At 40.8% G+C, this 19685-nt stretch overlaps 1 protein-coding gene across 1 annotated transcript in view; it reads left to right on the top strand.

The window, feature by feature from the left end:
• The window catches only part of LOC147841578 (uncharacterized), a 23275-nt gene extending 4448 nt beyond the window's left edge, over positions 1-18827 (top strand). The window contains exons 3-5 of the mRNA XM_087276966.1: positions 16297-16584; positions 16678-16710; positions 18597-18827. Of these exons, the coding sequence (XP_087133092.1) occupies positions 16297-16584; positions 16678-16710; positions 18597-18703 (428 nt within the window). The 3' untranslated portion in view covers positions 18704-18827. The remainder of the gene's footprint in view (positions 1-16296; positions 16585-16677; positions 16711-18596) is intronic.
• Positions 18828-19685: the final 858 nt, after the last annotated feature.

The raw sequence follows: 19685 nt of genomic DNA, 5'->3' as shown, positions 1-19685 counted from the left end.
ATTTAAAGGTCAAGTTCTCGGTAAGCAAATAGATACGGAAGGAAGATGGTTAATTTTACATGTTAGTATAGATCTTTCCCAATTTATTATAGTAAATGTTTATGCCACAAATAATAAGCAAAATAATAATCACTTGTTTACAACAATTGAGAGTAAAATTAATCAAATAAGTTCTAAATATCCTTATGCAACAATTATTTGGGGTGGGGATTTTAATACTGTTATGGATGAAGAAGTTGATCGTTGGCCCCCCCAAAAAAATAAAAAAACCTCTGTATTAAAAAGTGTATGTGCGAGAATGGATTTGTTAGATATCTGGAGATATACTTACCCAGATCAAAGAATGTATACTTGGACTAATAATGACCTGACAAAACAGTCACGTATTGATTTCTGGTTAATCTCTGCAATAAATAAAGATGATGTTGAATTAGTGAAAATTGATACTTCAGTATTAACAGATCATAAGGCTGTAATGATTAAGATGAACAAAGATGGAAAAAGAACGACCATTTCTAAAACAAACTATTGGAAATTAAATAAAACCTTGTTAGAAAATGAATGCTTTAAAAAGCAGTCCATTGATATTATTCAAAAATATTGGAAAAAAGCAAGTATTGTTAAAAAATTTGGTCACAATTGGGAATTAATGAAATTTGAAATAAGAAATATAGCCATAAATATAGGGAAAAATATTGCTAAAGTTAAAAAAGCAAAAGAAAACAATTTAATAGAAGAAATTTTGAAATTAACAAGTAAAAAAAATCTAACAAATGAAGAAATCAAACAACTAACTTCTTTACAGCTACAGTTAGATACAATTTATTTAGACAAAGCCAAAGGTGCCTTTGTAAGAAGTAGACAAAAGTGGATTGAACAAGGAGAAAAAAATACTAAATATTTTTTTAATTTAGAAAAACGTAATAACGAAATGTCTTCTGTAAGTAAACTCATGATTAATAACAGTATATGTGAAAATAATAAAGAAATTGCTGAGTATGTCACACAATTTTATAAGAATCTATATACTTCAGAACCTTACAATGAAAAAGAAGCTGAACTGTTATTAAGTAAAATATCTGATACAACCAAAATTATACAAGAAGACTTTAAATTACTTTGTGACCAAGAAATTAATTTACAAGAGATAAATAAATGTATTTCGGGATTGAAGGATAATAAATCTCCAGGAAACGATGGATTGACTAGTGAATTTTACAAAATGTTTATAACACAGTTATCTCCTTTTTTAGTTGCAATGTTTAAAGAATCCATTACTTGTGGGGAACTACCAGCAACTCTTAAACAAGGTCTTATAACAATAATCCCTAAACCCAATAAGGATAAACTTTATATTGATAACTGGAGACCGATTACTCTTCTGAATAACGATGCAAAACTTTTTGCTCTTGTTTTTGCAAGAAGATTAAAAAAGGGTCTGGAGGAGATTATTGAAGAAGAGCAATCTGGTTTTATGACCGGAAGACATATAAGTAATAATATTAGGTTAATTTTAGATATGATTGATTATAATTATTATATACCAAATGACTCTTTTATTTTATTTATAGACTTTTATAAAGCATTTGATACTGTAAGTCATGAGTTTCTGTTTAGATGCATTAAACATTTTGGTTTTGGTGAATACTTTGAAAAAGCTGTTAGAACTATTTACAATGGATGCAATAGCTCAGTTAAATTATCTGCAGGTACAAGTGGTAGATTTGAGATTAATCGAGGTATACAACAGGGTAGCCCTTTATCTCCATTTTTGTTTTTATTAGTCACACAAATTATGGCCCTATATATTAAAAAAGCAGATTTTGAAGGTATACATGTATTTGGAAAGGAATTTAAATTATCCCAACTAGCAGATGATACTACTATTTTTCTTAAAAATAGTTTAGAAATATTAAAAGCAGTTAACTGTGTAAAAGAATTTTCCTTAGTTTCAGGTCTTAAAATGAATATTAATAAATCTGTGTTATTTCCAATTAAATCATGCAATTTGACAGAATTACATAGTATCCCTATTAAAGATACAGTTAAATATTTAGGGGTTGTCATTCATAAAGAAGAAAATGAACGCAATAAGCTTAATTTTCAACCCATAATAAATAAAACTAAGACTAGATTTAATATATGGCTTCAAAGAGATTTATCCCTGAATGGTAGGGCTTTACTGTCCAAAGCAGAAGGTATATCAAGATCTGTCTATGTGTCTTTAGCTCTAGAGATGCCATCAAATGTATATAAAGAATTAGACAAAGTACTATTTAATTTTTTATGGAGAAATAGACATCACTATTTAAGAAAGGAAATTATGTGTAAACAAAAATGCAATGGTGGGTTATCTGTATTAAGTTTTGAAACTTTAAACAATACATTCAAAATTAATTGGTTAATTAAATTCATGAAAGAAAAGGACAGTATGTGGTATACTTTTCCAAAACATATATTTGACATGATTGGGGGTATAGAATTTCTGTTGAGTTGTGATTTTAAAATTGACAAACTTCCAGTGAAATTAGCTAAATTTCACAAACAAGCTTTATTAGCGTGGATGCTGGTATTTAAACACAATTTTTCTCCAAACAAATATATTATATGGAATAATAGATGTATCCAATATAAAAATAAATCTCTCTTCTTCCAAAAATGGTATGAAAATGATATTGTATTAGTTAGACAACTTCTTAATTTAAACGGTAATTTGTTATCTTACAGTGAATTTTTAGATAAATTTGGTTTTCCAGTTACTCCAAAAGAGTATGCTATTGTATTTGATGCCATATCTCAACAGCTTCTTCATTTTATAAGAGCGTATGGAAATAGATCTTTTGAAGGAAAATATGTTAAAGAAAACCTTTTTTTAGGAGATATTGATATTATTAAACAAAGTTATACTAATAAATATATTAGAAATCTTATAACAGGTGATACAGTTGTATATAATAATTTAAAATGGACCAATGTATTCATAAATATAAATTGGAAAAAAGCTTGGCGTTCTTGTGAAATATATTGTATAAATAACAAAGTAAAAGAAGTTACATTTAAAATTTTACATAGTATATATCCAGTTAAAGAGGTTTTGGAGAGATTTAATTTGGATATCGATTATTTCTGTGATTTTTGTTGTATGGAAAAGGAATCTATTGTCCACATGTTTTGTGATTGTATATATACAAGGATTTTCTGGGTGGATGTGGAAAATTTTCTAAGAAGGAAAACAAATATTGTGTTTAAGTTAAAAAAAATTGATATTTGCATTTATTATTTTAATACATGTAAAAAAATTACCTTTCTGGTACAACTTTTTATTATTTTGGGAAAGTTTCATATACATAAAAAAAAATGGACTGGATCAAAGCCAAATTTTGTTCACTTTCTTCAAGAGACTAAGGACTACTGCACAAGTTTGGAAAACATTGTTAATAACAAAGCAAAGAAGACTTGTAATATTTTTAAGGAATATAAGATTTTTATTTACTGAATGTTTTTTATTTATTTTTTTATTTTATATATATCAATATACACTCTGGCATGTATTTTGTTCTGTATAGTATTGTATAGTTATGTACTTGTTAATAAAAAAAAAAAAAAAAAAAAAAAAAAAAAAAAAACAATTGCAACGAACACTAGCCAATCAGAGGCAGGTCTTCGCGGAATGCGGGTAGGAAAAAAAAACAAGCTTCTCTTTCGTGGTAGCGGGTTGGGTAGCAGTCCTCGTGGATGGTATTCGACTCGCCTTATCAGCGTTTAAAACGTAAGGGTGGGGCTGAAAGTAGATGTAGTAGAAGTATGCAAATGTTTCATAACTAAATAGCTGGAGATTTGCAGATGACACGAGAGGACCAGCTAGTACGACCACAGCCGATAGTCCAGTGAAAGACCAGTTAACCTGATGTGGTAGGCAGAAGACGACAGGGATAAGAATGTGGGTTTAGCTAGCAGGTCGATGTTGTTCAACTTTGTTTCTGCTCTAAACATAAAGACCAATTATGTTGTTACTGCATTTATTGCTCCCAATTTTAAACTAATACTTTTAGTATAGAAGTGTAACATTAAAAGTCCAAATACTAATAGAGTTAGTGATATGGCATGAAGGCAGAAAAAATAATTAATTTTAATTAAATTTACAAATTAATTAAATGTACAAAACTAAGAGCTGGCAAGGGCTCTTGACTTGTTGACTCAGTTATAATATCTCACAATGTACTTAGTAGTAGTAGGCTTGTGCACTGCATTGCAAAGAGATTTTTCTGTTTCTGATTTCACAAACAGTTTATAATTTATCGCCATATAATATGATCTGACACAATGTAAATAACCTTACACAATTATTTATTCTAAAACATTGTACAGGTGTTTATATTTCATGCATTGTTGTACAAACAATGGTAGTTAATTTAAGCAACATTGATGAGGTAAGCACATGCTTGCTCCCTGGGTTTTTACATTGCACTTTGACCCATTGTAAATATAAAATAAAAATATTATTAAGGTTTAAATAAAGATGCAGGATGCTGGTCCAGTTTTAATTTCTTGCCATTACTCTTGATTGATAGCAATACATCTGGCTAGAACACACTGTACACCTAATATAAGAAAATTTGAATATATCTATTTAATAGCTACAAAATATCATTGTACCAATGGCTGATCACAGTGCTCTTTGTCTTCTGTTGTTGTTTTTTTGTGTGTGTAATAGATAAATGTTGAATTCCAGCGCATAACAACCGTCCCACTTGAAACAACCTTCATGGCTCAGTTGGACAGCCATTTACCCCAGCTGACATCTATTTTCAACAAAAAGGGAGGTGTTTCTGACCAAAAACTAGCCGAACATCTGGCGATCTTGCAAGAGGTAAACATGTTTTTACATTTTAGTAGAAAATATCATACACACTGTGGAGAAACCTGAAATGTACCTGTCTAGTGCTAGCCTTGATTATTTGTAAGGGGCAAGGTTCCTAAGGCTACATCCACTCTACTACATTTTTGTTTTAAAACGGAGATCTTTTGGTACATTTTCACCTACCATGCAGACTGAACTGTCACCCTATCGCCCTACACATTCAGACCTGAAAATGAAGTCACAATACACAAACATTCTTTAGCTAAAGAAGGCAGTCCATTTACAGAATGTATCATAAAGTCATTGTGTATATATTTTTGAGGTTACCACAGGTTTGAAATATTCTACAGTTTCAAGACATTTTTTATTATTTATTGTATTTTAATTGTTGTAGTCCTTTTACACAGGCTACAAGTGACTCAATCTTATAATGGCTGCAGTCCTCAAGGCACTTTGCATCTACCTTGGTGAGGATGATGGACATCTCATTCGGGAGTATAAGGCAAGTCATTGTAATTGCATTTATCAGTCTGATGTACTGTCTTGTATTATAAAATGTTTTAAGATCCTAATGTCACTAACCCACTAGTTAGAAGAAAATACATTTAAGGGGCACTCAACAAAAACAAACCCAATGCATAACAAAATCAATGTGTTGACACCAGAACTATGGCAGCTATAGTCCTATCACAGTCTGCATGCTGTTGTGTTTTGGGGTCTAGAGCTATTATAGTGTGGAAGCCTGCTGTTTATTTAAATCAACTAATGCAAAACTTGAAAAATTCTCACGCCACTAAAGCATGTCACTACAGAGGATCATACTGGTGTTTTTATGTTTTAGCCCATTGATGATAAATGCATTAAAGAACTCCGGTCAATTTTAACATTGAGCTCATTTTTTTGTAAATTTGGAGTGCTGTCAGTACAGAGAACGTTCGAGGTTACTAAAGTAACCCTTCGTTCCCCGAGGAGGGGAACGGAAGCACTATAAGTGGATTTGATTTGTAAAATCCACGCATTGGGAGGATTCGGATCAGAAGCCGCTTGTCTGGAGAGTATTGAACGGGCCAATGAATGAATTAATTGGCAGCGTAAGCTTGCGCAGGTGTGCGACATCTGCAATTATCTCAGCATATAAGCACACCTGAAGCCAGCAGACGCCATCCTTTTAAGCTGAAGAGACTTTCAAACAGCTAAGGGACAGTCATTATGGCGACGGAGTATAGTGCTTCCGTTCCCCTCCTCGGGGAACGAAGGGTTACTTTAGTAACCTCGAACGTTCCCCTTCGGGGGGAACTTCAGCACTATAAGTGGATTTGATTTGTAAAATCCACGCATTGGGAGCCCATTGAAAGCGCCATAATGACTGCACCTTACCAACACCCCCGATGAGGAGATAGTCAAGCAAGCGTGACGCACCCACATCATGGGGGGCGCGGTCCTCCAACGTGTCCCTGGCCCTAATTTATCCTCCTTCAACAGAAGTTTTACGGATTTAGATATATTTTTTGGGAAGTCGTGAGCATCTAGATAATTCTAGGAAATACGACAGTACGTTGGGAAGCGTGCAATCCCGATAGGGAGGACGCTGCGGAGGCCATCCGTTACCCAAGGGGGGGATAGATGGCAGAATTACATATGGACTAGCCCTAAAAAGGGGGAGTACGCATAGCAAAAGAGTGGTTAGCGGAGAGGGAAGACACGGGTCCGCCCAGGGGGGGGACTTAACCGTGGCGGAATAAGCATATGGGATCGCCTAGTGGGGATCACGCATAGCAGGCACCTATACCCAAAACGCGGGCTGACCAGCGGGCAGACCTACAGTGTAGTGGGCCAGCAAGTGACTCCTCCGCTGAGTCAGTGCTGGGGGCCACGGAGGAATCTGCAGGGCTCACCTGACGGGGAACTTTACTGACAGATAGAAAAGGCGCACGTACCTCCGTGTTAGGGAGAATGGCGCAGCAAGCGTGTTTCAACACCCTACCGAGTTGTCTCCTCAATCACCAAAGGGTTACCTAATACCCTTGAGGAAACCGGCTCCACTCGCAGATTGTAAAACCTTGCAAATGTGTTGGGTGTCGCCCAGCCCGCAGCTCTACAGATGTCTGTTAGAGAGGCGCCGCGTGCACGCGCCCAAGAGGATGCAACGCTCCGAGTGGAGTGTGCACGAACTCCCGGGGGACACGGCTGACCTCGACTCGAATAAGCGAGTGAAATGGCATCCACAATCCAGTGGGATAATCTTTGTTTTGATACGGCACTTCCCTGCTGCCGACCGCCATAACAGACAAAGAGCTGCTCAGATGATCTAAAATTCTGAGTACGGTCCACATAAATGCGCAGAGCGCGAACTGGACAAAGTAAAGAAAGGGCTGGGTCTGCCTCCTCCGGGGGCAGCGCTTGCAGGTTCACTACCTGATCTCTAAAGGGGGTGGTAGGAACCTTGGGCACATAACCGGGGCGGGGTCTCAGGATGACGTGAGAGTAGTCCGGCCCGAATTCCAGGCACGAGTCACTGACCGAAAATGCCTCCAGGTCCCCGACCCTCTTGATGGAGGCCAACGCAACCAGCAGAGCTGTCTTCAGGGACAGAAATCTTAGAGATACTGATTCGAGTGGCTCAAAGGGATCGGATCGCAGACTCGTGAGAACGAGGGCGAGATCCCAAGAGGGCATGAGAGGGGGGCGAGATGGATTAATTCGCCTAGCACCCCTAAGGAACTGGATGACCAGGTTATGCTTTCCCACGGTGCCGCCAGCTACCGCGCTATGATAAGCGGAGATGGCGGCCACGTAAACCTTGAGAGTGGAGGGCGACAGCCTGCTGTCCAACTTCTCTTGAAGGAAAGAGAGCACAACACTAATCTGGCAATTTCTGGGGTCTTCTCTGCGAGAGACGCACCATTCAGTGAATAGACTCCACTTCAGGGCGTAGGCGCGCCTCGTGGAGGGGGCTCTAGCCTGAGTGATGGTATTAACCACCGCAGTCGGTAGGTTACCTAAGTCTTCCTCGCGTCTAGGGACCACACGTGGAGGTTCCAAAGATCGGGGCGAGGGTGCCAGATGGTGCCCTGTCCCTGAGAGAGTAGGTCCTCTCTCAAAGGGATCCGCCAGGGGAGGGCCGTCGCGAGGAGTGAGAGCTCTGATATCCAGGTCCGGTTGGGCCAAAGGGGCGCAACTAGCAGAACCTGTTCCTCGTCCTCCCTGACCTTGCACAGAAACTGCGCGAGCAGGCTCACTGGGGGAAACGCATACTTGCGCATGCCCCGAGGCCAGCTGTGGGCCAGTGCATCCGTGCCGAGAGAGCCCTCGGTCAGGGAAAAAAACAACTGGCAGTGAGCGTTCTCGGGGGAAGCAAACAGATCGATCTGGGCCTCCCCGAATCGCGCCCATATCAGCTGAACAGACTCGGGGTGGAGTCTCCATTCTCCAGGGCGTAACAGCTGTCGTGAGAGCGCATCGGCTGCACGATTGAGCGTGCCTGGGAGGTGAATGGCGCGCAGCGATTTCAGCCGCGGGTGACTCCAGAGGAGCAGACGGCGGGCGAGCTGAGACATGCGGCGAGAGCGCATACCCCCCATGCGGTTGATATACGCCGCCGCCGCCGTACTGTCCGTCCTGACCAGCACGTGTTGCCGCTCCAGCACCGGTAAAAAGCGGTGGAGAGCGAGGAACACTGCCAACAGCTCTAGGCGATTGATATGCCAATGCAGCTGGGCACCCTTCCAGAGGCCCGCAGCCGCATGCCCGCGACACACGGCCCCCCAACCCGTGTTGGAAGCGTCTGTTGAAACAACAACATGGCTGGACGCCTGTCCTAGAGGCACACCGGCCTGTAGGAACGAGGAGTCGTTCCAAGGGCTGAAGGCGCGGCGACACAGCGCAGTAACCGAGACCCGGTGTGTGCCCGCGTGCCATGCGCGTCTGGGGACCCGATCGTGAAGCCAGTGCTGAAGTGGTCTCATATGGAGCAACCCGAGCGGCATGACGGCGGCTGCGGATGCCATATGCCCCAGGAGCCTCTGAAAGAACTTCAGTGGGACCACTAGTTTGCTGTCAAGCTCCCTCAGACAGTTCAGCAACAGGCGAGCGCGTTCCTCGGAGAGGTGCGCTACCATGGTGATCGAGTCCAGCTCCATCCCGAGAAAAGAAATCCTCTGCACGGGGGCGAGTTTGCTCTTTTCTCGGTTGACCTGAAGCCCCAGTAGGCGGAGATGCCGAAGCACCTTGTCCCTGTGCATAATCAATTGCTCCCGCGAGTGGGCTAAAATCAGCCAGTCGTCGAGATAATTGAGTATGCGAATGCCCGCGAGCCGAAGGGGCGCTAGGGCACCCTCCGCGAGTTTGGTGAAGACCCGCGGAGACAGAGAGAGCCCGAAGGGGAGGACCTTGTACTGCCACGCTCGACCCTCGAACGCAAACCGCAGAAATTGGCGGTGGCGTGGAAGAATGGAGACATGGAAATACGCGTCCTTCAGGTCTATGGCTGCAAACCAATCCCGAGGACGAACGCATTGGAGAATGCGCCTCTGCGTGAGCATTCTGAACGGCAGCCTGTGCAGACAGCGGTTCAAAACGCGCAGATCTAGGATTGGCCGTGACCCACCGCTCTTTTTGGGTACGATGAAGTATGGGCTGTAAAACCCACTCTCCATCTCGGCTGGAGGAACCGGCTCGATTGCACCCTTCGCCAGGAGGGCAGCAATCTCCTCTCGCAAGACAGGGGCGGACAGGGGGTTGACCCTGGAGAAATACATGCCGCGTAACCGAGTCTGATTGTGCGTATGAGCCACCGCGAGGGGCTGGCCCGCGCTAACCAGGCAGGCAGAGCCCTCGCTAATGGAGTCATCGCTACAATCGCTGACGTACCAGCGGTGGGGCAGCGCGGAGTGGGTGTGCTGATCCGGGAAGCACGAGGGTCCCGCGGAAGAGCTGGAGGAGAGCGATTCGCTCTGGCTCCGCACCCTGACTCCGGAGAGGGGGCTGGAGGGCTGAGGGAAGGGAGACCGTCCCCCCAACGCTCTTGAGCCACTGGCGAAGCACGTAGAGTCTGCGAGCCGGAAGGCAGCGCGTCCCGGACTGGCAGAACTCGTGCAGTCACATCCGGGGAAGGGAAAAAGTGCTCTTTTACTGATGTTTTGGTGGCACTGAAAAGTACCGTTGTTATCGGGGCCCCGCCCTCCAGCGGGGAAAGAGCAAGTTTCCTCTTCTCCGGATGGCCTGTCTCAGGGACGCTTCGCGGTCCGTTTACCGGACTTAACGGCGGGCAGGAGGGGCTGCCTGCTTTCGAGGTGAACGCCGCGCCCGCTTGGCCGGAGGCGCAGGCGGGGGCGGGGCAGCACTCGTTGGCGGGCGCCCTCGGCGAGGAACAGCGGAGGTGGATGGCTCGGCGGGCGGAGCGGGCTTACGGCCACGCCGATAGATGACATTGCCCATCGCATCCGACTGCTCTTTCACCGCCTTGAATTCCTGGGTGAATTCACCGACGGTGTCGCCGAACAGGCCAGCCTGGGATATGGGCGAGTCAAGAAAGCGAACTTTGTCAACGTCGCGCATATCGGCCAGGTTTAGCCAGAGGTGGCGTTCCTGAACCACAAGTGTGGACATCGTCCTCCCCAGCGCACACGCGGCGGACTTAGTAGTCCGAAGAGCATAGTCGGTCGCGGTGCGCAGCTCATGTAATAAGCTTGGGTTGGACCCGCCCTCGTGCAGCTCGGCCAGCGCCTGCGCTTGGTAGCGCTGGTAGGTGGCCATCGCGTGCAAAGCAGAAGCAGCCTGGCCTGCAGCCTTATAAGCTCTGGCTCCGAGGGAGGCAGACAACCTACAGGCTTTGGACGGGAGGCGGGGCAAACCCCGCCACGTAGAGGCGCCGCGCGGACAAAGATTGACCGCGATAGCGCGCTCCACTGACGGGATCGCCTCATACCCCCTGGCAGCTCCGCCGTCAAGGGCGGTGAGGGCGGAGGCACACGCAGCACGGGCAGAGAAAGGTGCCCTCCAAGACTGCGTGAGCCTACTGTGCACTTCCGGGAAGAAGGGGACGAGAGGCTTCGAAGGCTTCGCCTTCTGGTCCTCTACGTAGCACCCATCTAGTCGGTCCGGCCGCGGAGCTGGGGGATAAACCATCTCCAACCCCACGGCCGAAGCAGCCCGGGAAAGCACGGCTAACATGTCCGCTTCAGGATCCGATTTGACAGCGCTCACCTGCCCGGAGGGGGCGAGCGGGTCCGGATCTTCGTCGGACAGTGAAAGCCCACCCTCCGATGCCGCGGAGGACATCTGATCTCCGGTGTCAGCGAGTGTGAGAGCTACCATCTGGTTAGACGGATCACTCTCACCACCCGAAGCTTGGATGGAGCGCCGTGAGGAGCGAGAGGTCCGCGAGCCCGTGGGCGGCGGATTATCTCCCGCTGAAACCCTCAGATCTGCCCGAGCGCCCGCTGCTTTTTTAGAACAGGAGGCAACTGGGGTGGCTCGCTCTCTTGCGAAAGTTAGCCGCAATCTTAGCTGTGCAACGGTCATGGCATCGCAATGACGACATGAACCGCCCGCGAGCACCGCATTAACATGCTGGACCCCCAAACATGCAATGCAGTGATCGTGTCCATCATCCGGAGCCAGGAAACCCCCGCATCCAGAAACGCACAGTCGGAGCGCCATCCTGAAAAGGACGTGCTGCACGACTGTGTTGCTCTTTTAGGAAAGTTGCAACTATACGCACCGCTCTGGAGGACCGGACCCAAAGAACCGCAGGCAAGGGAGTAACCCAGCTCGACCGTCTGCCACCGCGAAGACCCACTCTGGACCGGGAGACACACTCGTTCGCTCTGAAGTGCTGATCAGCAAGAGGAACCCTCATCGACTCACTCAGAAAGTCTCTTCAGCTTAAAAGGATGGCGTCTGCTGGCTTCAGGTGTGCTTATATGCTGAGATAATTGCAGATGTCGCACACCTGCGCAAGCTTACGCTGCCAATTAATTCATTCATTGGCCCGTTCAATACTCTCCAGACAAGCGGCTTCTGATCCGAATCCTCCCAATGCGTGGATTTTACAAATCAAATCCACTTATAGTGCTGAAGTTCCCCCCGAAGGGGAACCTGTTTTTTGGTCCACAGTAGTCGATTGTCGAGTTCAAGCACATAGGTTTAGTTACCTATGATCATATGCGTGATCTCGACAATCGACTACTGTGGACTTTGACCGAAAACTGGAATTAAATAAAGGTATGTGCGCTGGCTGAATTAACATCACTTTTATTCATATCTTTCACATCTGCTGCAGTCAGATTCACCCGTGTTCACTCGAAAGGAATCACTCACATGGCTGGGCATTTGTAATGACACATCAAGGATGTTAAGAGGCTAAAAGCATGTTTAAAACTTGCCCCATTGAAGTCAACAGGGTGCCAATTTTAAAAAGAGGATAACACTGTGTAGGCAACACCGTTGTTCTCTGTACTGACAGCATTCTAAATTTACAAAAAATGAGCTCAATGTTAAAATTGACCAGAGTTCTCCTTTAACATTATGAGAATATTTGTATAAAAATCAACAATTTGCTGCAGAGTTTTCAAAGCAGGTACCATTTTCTAAACACACCCTGGTGCATTCAAGAAGTCTGACATACAATAATTATTAGTAGACTCTGACAAACTTTATGTTGAGGAAATGAAATCCTGCAGAGTAAAACAACATGGATGTTGTCACAGGATGATGTACATTTGTCTGTGTCTGGACTGGAGATGTTCAGTAATTGGCTAAAACCTTTTAAACCATCAGTTTGGTTCTTGAAACAATAAGGCAGGCTTTATTAATAATTTTTCTTATTGTTCAATTAAAATACCAAAATCAACAATGTGTTAGTCCATCTCTCAATCCATTCTGACTTCTGTGTCTCTGCTCCATTTGCAGAAAATTTTGGATATTTTTCACAAAGCCATAAAAAAAAATCTGTGGTTTGTTAATTCACATGAACCTTTATTTAAACTGACAAAATATTTTCAATAGTTTTACTGACCAGTATAATTATATATTGTAAATATAAAGAAATTTTGAATTTTCAGGTCATTAAAATCTATTACATAAATTCATGTTTTTCTTATATTCTACAAATATACAGGACATTGAAGGAGACGAGATCCAGAGAGACCTGCAGAATTTCACCATGGGCGTATATGTCATCAACAAGGAGGGTGGAGAAATTGGAGAACATGATGACATTGGCATTTATGTTGAAGGAGAAATTAATCTGGACAACATTGGATCTGTAGCCCAAGCATGTGCAATGATGCTGCGAGTCATCTATGTATTGAACCTGGCTTACCCCAAAGAGCTGAAATACTCTTATGAATTCATTCAAAAAGTGCTCTTGAAAATGGATGGAGAAAGGCTTTCACCCAAAAATGGGGTGATGTCTGCGCCATTAAGGCATTGCATAAGAACAGGACACAAAGAGATGACGTCATTAAAAGAGCTCCAGTCAAAGTTCAAACAATGGAGAACCATGTGTAAAACATGGAATTATTATAATTCTTGTTAGTTTCATGTGAGAATGTTAAAGGCTCCTCATTGCTCTACAAAGATGTGATGTTTTCATTTGACACTATTTTTATTTTTCTTAAAGAAGCTTAAGCTTCAGTGGATATTTAAGTCATGTTTCATTTTATTCAGTAAGTCTGTTTCCATATTGATACACCAACTTTTTTCACCTCAGCCAAACATAAAATCTATTTTGTTATATAACATTCTTTTTTTTTATTACAGTATTTTTTAATGTAACTGCAGTTTTTTGTAATTTCAGCATCAGGTCCTCAGTGTGCACTGTGTAGGACAGTACTATAGTATTTTTTGTTCTGTATAGTACTGGTGTATTTTGTTACTTGTATATGTTGTGTTGTGTGTTGAAAGGCTTTCCTCCAAAGTTCTCCTGTGTGTATATGTATACAGCTACTATTGTGAACAATTAAAGCTGTACTAAGGATGTTTTGGAATATTGACTTAATGTAAGTTTGCAGTTAAATATAATCTCATACAAGTTATTCAGTGTTTGCTGTCTTCCAGCTAATCTGGTTTACTTGTTTTGTTTTTGTTACGAATGGTACAATGTATTTTATGTTAATGGATGATACTACTGCATTTTGTTATAAGAGCAATTTGAGAAATGGTGACTGAGTTACATTACTGAGACTCTTGTTTGGGAGATTACTGAGTCACATTACTGCCATTCTTTGAGAGCAAAAATATCTCTTAGATCACAAAAATAAAGTTAGAGTTGAAAATATTGGGTTTGCTTTATTTGTCTGAATATTAATAAAAGATAAAATAAAAAAATATTGGATTAAAATTAATTTTAATATGTAGAAATTAAACGATTAAATTGATCTGGTTGCACAATTAATTTGAGTTAATTCTACTCAAAATAGTTAAGCTAAAATTATGAATATAATTAATCTGAAATTACTGAAAGAGATTAATAAACTCAATGTATAATATATAAGTAGAACCACTTTATAAAATATAAGTAAACTCAACTTATAAAATATAAATTCACTTAACTTAAAAAATATATCTGGATTTAGATAAATTTATTTCGTGCAACCCCTTGACGTAATAAAATTAAGTAAATTCAACATAACATTTTTTTCAGTGCAGCTAATCAAGCTCTTTCTAGGTATTCTAGAAACTACCAGGCAGGTGGGAGCTAAACTATGCAGGACAGCGGCCCTCCAGGACCGAGTTTGGACACCCCTGCTTTAGACACTAATCTAACATTACAAATCAATGTTATTTATAAAAACAGCCGTTTTTACATAAATAGACTACCGGGTTATTGTTTGATTATGCTGGATTTGCTTCATATTTTATGCATGTAAGGGAATATTTTTGTGATTTTTGTAAGTATTATTTATTTATTTATTTATTTATTTATCATTAATTAATTCATTCATGCATTTTCTTTTCGGCTTAGTCCCTTTATTAATCCAGGGTCGCCACAGCGAAATGAACCGCCAACTTATCCAGCATATTTTTTTTGCAGCGGATGCCGTTCCAGCTGCAACCCTTTTCTGGGAAACATCCACACACTCATTCACTACGAATAATTTAGCCTATACCCAATTCACCTATACCGCATGTCTTTAGACTGCAGGGCTGAGCCTGGTCAGAACGTGGATGGGAGACCACTAGGGAACACTAGGTTGCTGTTGGAAGTGGTGTTAGTGAGGCCAGCAGGGGGCGCTCAACCTGTGGTCTGTGTGAGTCCTCATGCCCCAGTAAAAGTGAAGGGGACACTACACTTTCAGTTAGCGCCGCCTTTTGGATGAGACGTTAAACCGAAGTCCTGACTCTCTGTGGTCATTAAAAATCCCATGGCACATCTCGTAAAGAGTAGGGGTGTAACCCCGGTGTCCTGGCCAAAGTCCCTCTATTGGCCCTTACAATCATGGCCTCCCAATCATCTCCATCCACCGAATTTGCTCTATCACTGTCTTTTCACTCCCCCAATAGCTGTTGTGTGGTGAGCGAACTAGCGCCATTGTCCTGTGGCAGCCATCGCATCATCCAACTGGATGCTGCACACTAGTGGTGGTGTGGAGAGACCCCCCCCCCCCTATTTATTTATTTATTTATTTATTATTTTATTTTTTTATTTTTTTATTTATTATAGCAAGCTTCTCGTTTTTTAAAAATAAACATAATATATATGCAAATGCATTTGGTTTGTCCAATGTAATTGTGATGCCCATGGCAAACATAATATTAATTATAATAATAATAATAATAATGTAAGCTATAAAACAGAAATAAAATTCTATTAAATCATAATTAGTGCCTCTTCAATCAAATGTACAGAACACATAATGCAGTGGTTTAACTTATTAATATGTTTTATAATGATTAAGTGTGAATATGACTGACATGGACACATAGAAAACATCTTGAGTCATGTTTCATGAGATGTGACAGATATTTTGTAATATTCTTCTGTTTGTAACGAATATGGCAGCTTACCATTCATCCGCCCACCAGAGGGAGCTCTCTCCCGAATATTGACTGGGTACTTCCTCTGTGGTACTTCCTGGTAGCCACCATATATAAGCACACTGCTTATGTGTGTTAATTGCGAAGTATTGCTAGTTTCACTGCCTACTAAGCGGTTTTTCTACTGCTATTTCTGCCATTGTGTTATGACCTTTTTGCCTGCTCTTTTGACTACTGTTTTTGGATTTTGGACTCTGCCTTGTTTGCCTTTTTGGACTGCCTCTTTGTTTGCTTATCGTTGCCTGGTTCATAATCACGATTCTGCCTATTGTTTGATACTAGTTGTTTGTTTAATAAACCTCCAGCTTTTGGATTCAATCCGCCTCCATGTCTTCACCTACGGCTCCCTCACACTGTTGCTGTATTATAATAATATTATCATGTTCTGTTTTCAGGCTGTGTGAGCTGTGATGATGTGACTGGAACTGTGGGAAATGAAGTGATTTTCACCTGCAGAGTCTCTGAACTGTGCAATAAGAACTGTGAGTGGTCTAAGTTTCAGTATCCTAAGAAATATAATGACTCGGCAATCTGTATAAACGAGATTCCTGACAGCACCTGTGCAAAGCAGAGCACCCTCACATGCAGATACACTCCAGATAGAGGAATGGATGAAAAATTCAGATTCTTTTTGCAAAGAACAGGTGGCTGTGCGAAAGCTGAATTCACTGTGAAGATATCAGGTACCATATGCAATGCTAGTTTAATTCAGTAAATGTTTGCAAATATACCTTCATTTTTAATCTACTAATATTATTTTAATCATTTGTTGGCAGAGCCTGTTAAACCTGGGACCACTAATACTGAAGGTCATGTCAATATATTTCATCATACTCATTGATTATTAAAAATAAATTCAATTTATCAATATGAAGGCTAACTGATAGAGCAATAAATCTTGAAACTTCAGCAACAGAAAAATCATCACCTTACAATTATAAGTCTCTATCTGGGATCTGAATGATTCTGAGATATTGAGCTTCAAAGTTTTTGCATTCCATATAGCAAACAGTATGTGTGTAACAGTTCTCTTTTATACATGAACATGACAGAGACCCTAAGGGATCTCTAAATGTAAATGATCAAAGTTCTCTTACATTTGCAAATTGGAGTTAAAAAATACTGTAAATGCAGAGAGAACCCTCTCATTCTGAAAAGTCATTTTCCACTTGGAATTATAAGGTTCTATCTGGCAAATCATTCATTGAAGCATTAATTTTCAAGAAATACAATCAAAAATATATATCTTGATGTTGTAACAATATGTTGATGCTTAAGAAAGTAAAATTTTGCTTTCTATAACATTTATTTCATGTTTTAGGATGAATATCTTTTCTTGTTCTAATTAAGCATACAGGGCTGTGCTGAATATTTTTTCCAGTGCAGATGTTCTAATTAATGATGATCTAATTAATATGTTAATATTTATTAAATTTTATGCTTTATATTAATTATTGAATTATATTTATTAAATTATATGCCCCATTAATTAAGTAAGGTATTTGCTCTTCAAGGCTTAATATCACATTTAAAGACTTTAAAAGAAACAGACGATGACCAAGTTAATTTATTAAACACTAAAGGGTTTCACTGACTATATGTAAACAAATAAATATATGTCACATTTAAAAATATACGCTTTTTAATATTCATTTCTTTTTCAACAATGTAATATTTAACATTTCATCTTAATGTCGGCGATGCGGTGGCGCAGTGGATAGCACGATCGCCTTACAGCAAGAAGGTTGCTGGTTCCAGCCTTGGCTGGATCAGTTTGCATTTCTGTGTAGAGTTTGCATGTTCACCCCGTGTTTGCATGGGCTTCCTCCGGGTGCTCAGGAAACATGTGGTACAGGTGAATTGGGTAAGCTAAAATTGCCCATAGTCTATGTGTGTGATTGAGTGTGTATGGGTGTTTCCCAGTATGGGTGTTTCCCAGGGTTGCAGCCGGAAGGGCATCCGCTGCGTAATACATATGTTGGATAAGTTGGTGGTTCATTCCGCTGTGGCGACCACAGATTAATAAAGGAACTCAGCCAAAAAGAAAATGAATGAATGAATTTCAATGTCAAGAAATGCTTCTAAATTATCACATTCACACACATCTCAATGTTGTGTGGTGCATTATTTAGCCGACTCTGATTTTGTGTGGTTTTGTCTTACTGGTGTTTCTTGCTGTCAATAGAAAAGTCTGGCGAAATGACAAAGAAAGCTGATCCTGATTGGTCCTCGTGCGTGCATTAAAAATGCTGATTGGCTCACAGAAAGAACCTTATAGAGCCAAGAGTTCAACTTTGAAGATAAACCGTTATTGTTTTTTAAATAAAAAGCCTTAAAATGTAAAACTTATAAAAAAGCATCACATATGGTAAATAAGTTGACATTTAATATGAATATGTCAATGACTAAATTTTTACAAAAATGTCAGATAGAACCTTGTAATTCTAAGGTGATGAAATATCAATGTATTTTGGATTTATTTATAATTATATAATTATGATTTTTGATTATATTTTAAAGATGTTTGGATATCTGTGTGTTTGTAAAAATCAGTCAGAAATCAGATTCTCCACACAGACGTATTTAATCAAAGAGTGTGTGGAGACTCTGACTGTCTGCAGTCTGCAATGGACTGAAGTTAGATCTATGATTTAAATAATAATAATAACTATTTAAATAATCTGCATCTTTACAGATCCTCTGCCACAAATAGGAGGGAATCCTGAGAAAACTACTGTATCTGCCATCTCTGCGAGTGTGTGCTGCGTCATCATCATGTTGACCATCATTATCATCTACTAAAAGCATCTCTGTGGGTTTCAGACAGAACGATCATGACAATAATACAAAAAAGTGTCATTTCACTATGAAAACAGATTTTCTTTAATGAGGTGCCCCAGAAAGATCAGCTTAATCTGAACTCCAGTAAACATTACAGTATTTCTCGATTGCTTGGATGCAGTTGTCAACTGAAACTCCACATTTTCAAAACAGTTAACACACAGGCCTAAACAGCAGCACTCATGGTCAAAATGACACATTTTGCTTGCAAAAGGCACATATCGTGTCAAAACCTTTACAATATGCAACAAAAGCTAGTTTTACCTTCAAACAACACAACTTGCAAACAGGTATATGAGCTCTTTCAATTAATCATTACACAATAGACAACAAAATACAAAATACAGAGCTCAGTGCACCACCATTGCTTGTCATTGTAGCCTATTGCCAATGCCATTTGTTGTCTTTCTATTTGTGCTGTCAAATTTGCCTTTTTGCAAAGAATTGAATCCAGAATAAGAAATGTTTTGATTACGTTTATATTGAATTCATGACAATTGAAAACTGAAATACTGTAAAAACAGACAAAAGTAATAAAATACTGTAAATATTAAAGAAAACACATGTAAACCAATATACAGTGAAATTTATTAGGAGTAAAGGACATAGCCACTATTGACCTCCTTCATCCATGCTGGCACAGAGCAACACAGACCTTATACCATTTTATAAGGTTTGCAGACTGATTGCTTATTGAAGATTTGTGTGAAGGAGTGTCAAACCGGTGCTTCAGTGAATTCATATTGATGTTGGTAGTTTCTAATGGTTAGAAATAGATGGTTTCTGTTTGGTTACCATAACTAAAACAATGGAGTTTGGACTGCTTGAATGACATCTGTGTTAACTGTTTTGAAAAATGGTGGGGAAATGTGTCAACCCAATGAGAAAGCGTTTACACATTTGCAAGACCGGTCTTTTGCTCTGCTGGGATAGTGAAAATGAA

This window comes from Danio rerio, chromosome 12 (genome assembly GCF_052040795.2).
Source record: "Danio rerio strain M-AB ecotype USA chromosome 12, GRCz13ab, whole genome shotgun sequence".
Classification (NCBI taxonomy): Eukaryota; Metazoa; Chordata; class Actinopteri; order Cypriniformes; family Danionidae; genus Danio; species Danio rerio.
The sequence above is the reverse complement of the archived record's forward strand: the minus strand, read 5'-3'. Positions and strand labels throughout refer to the sequence as shown.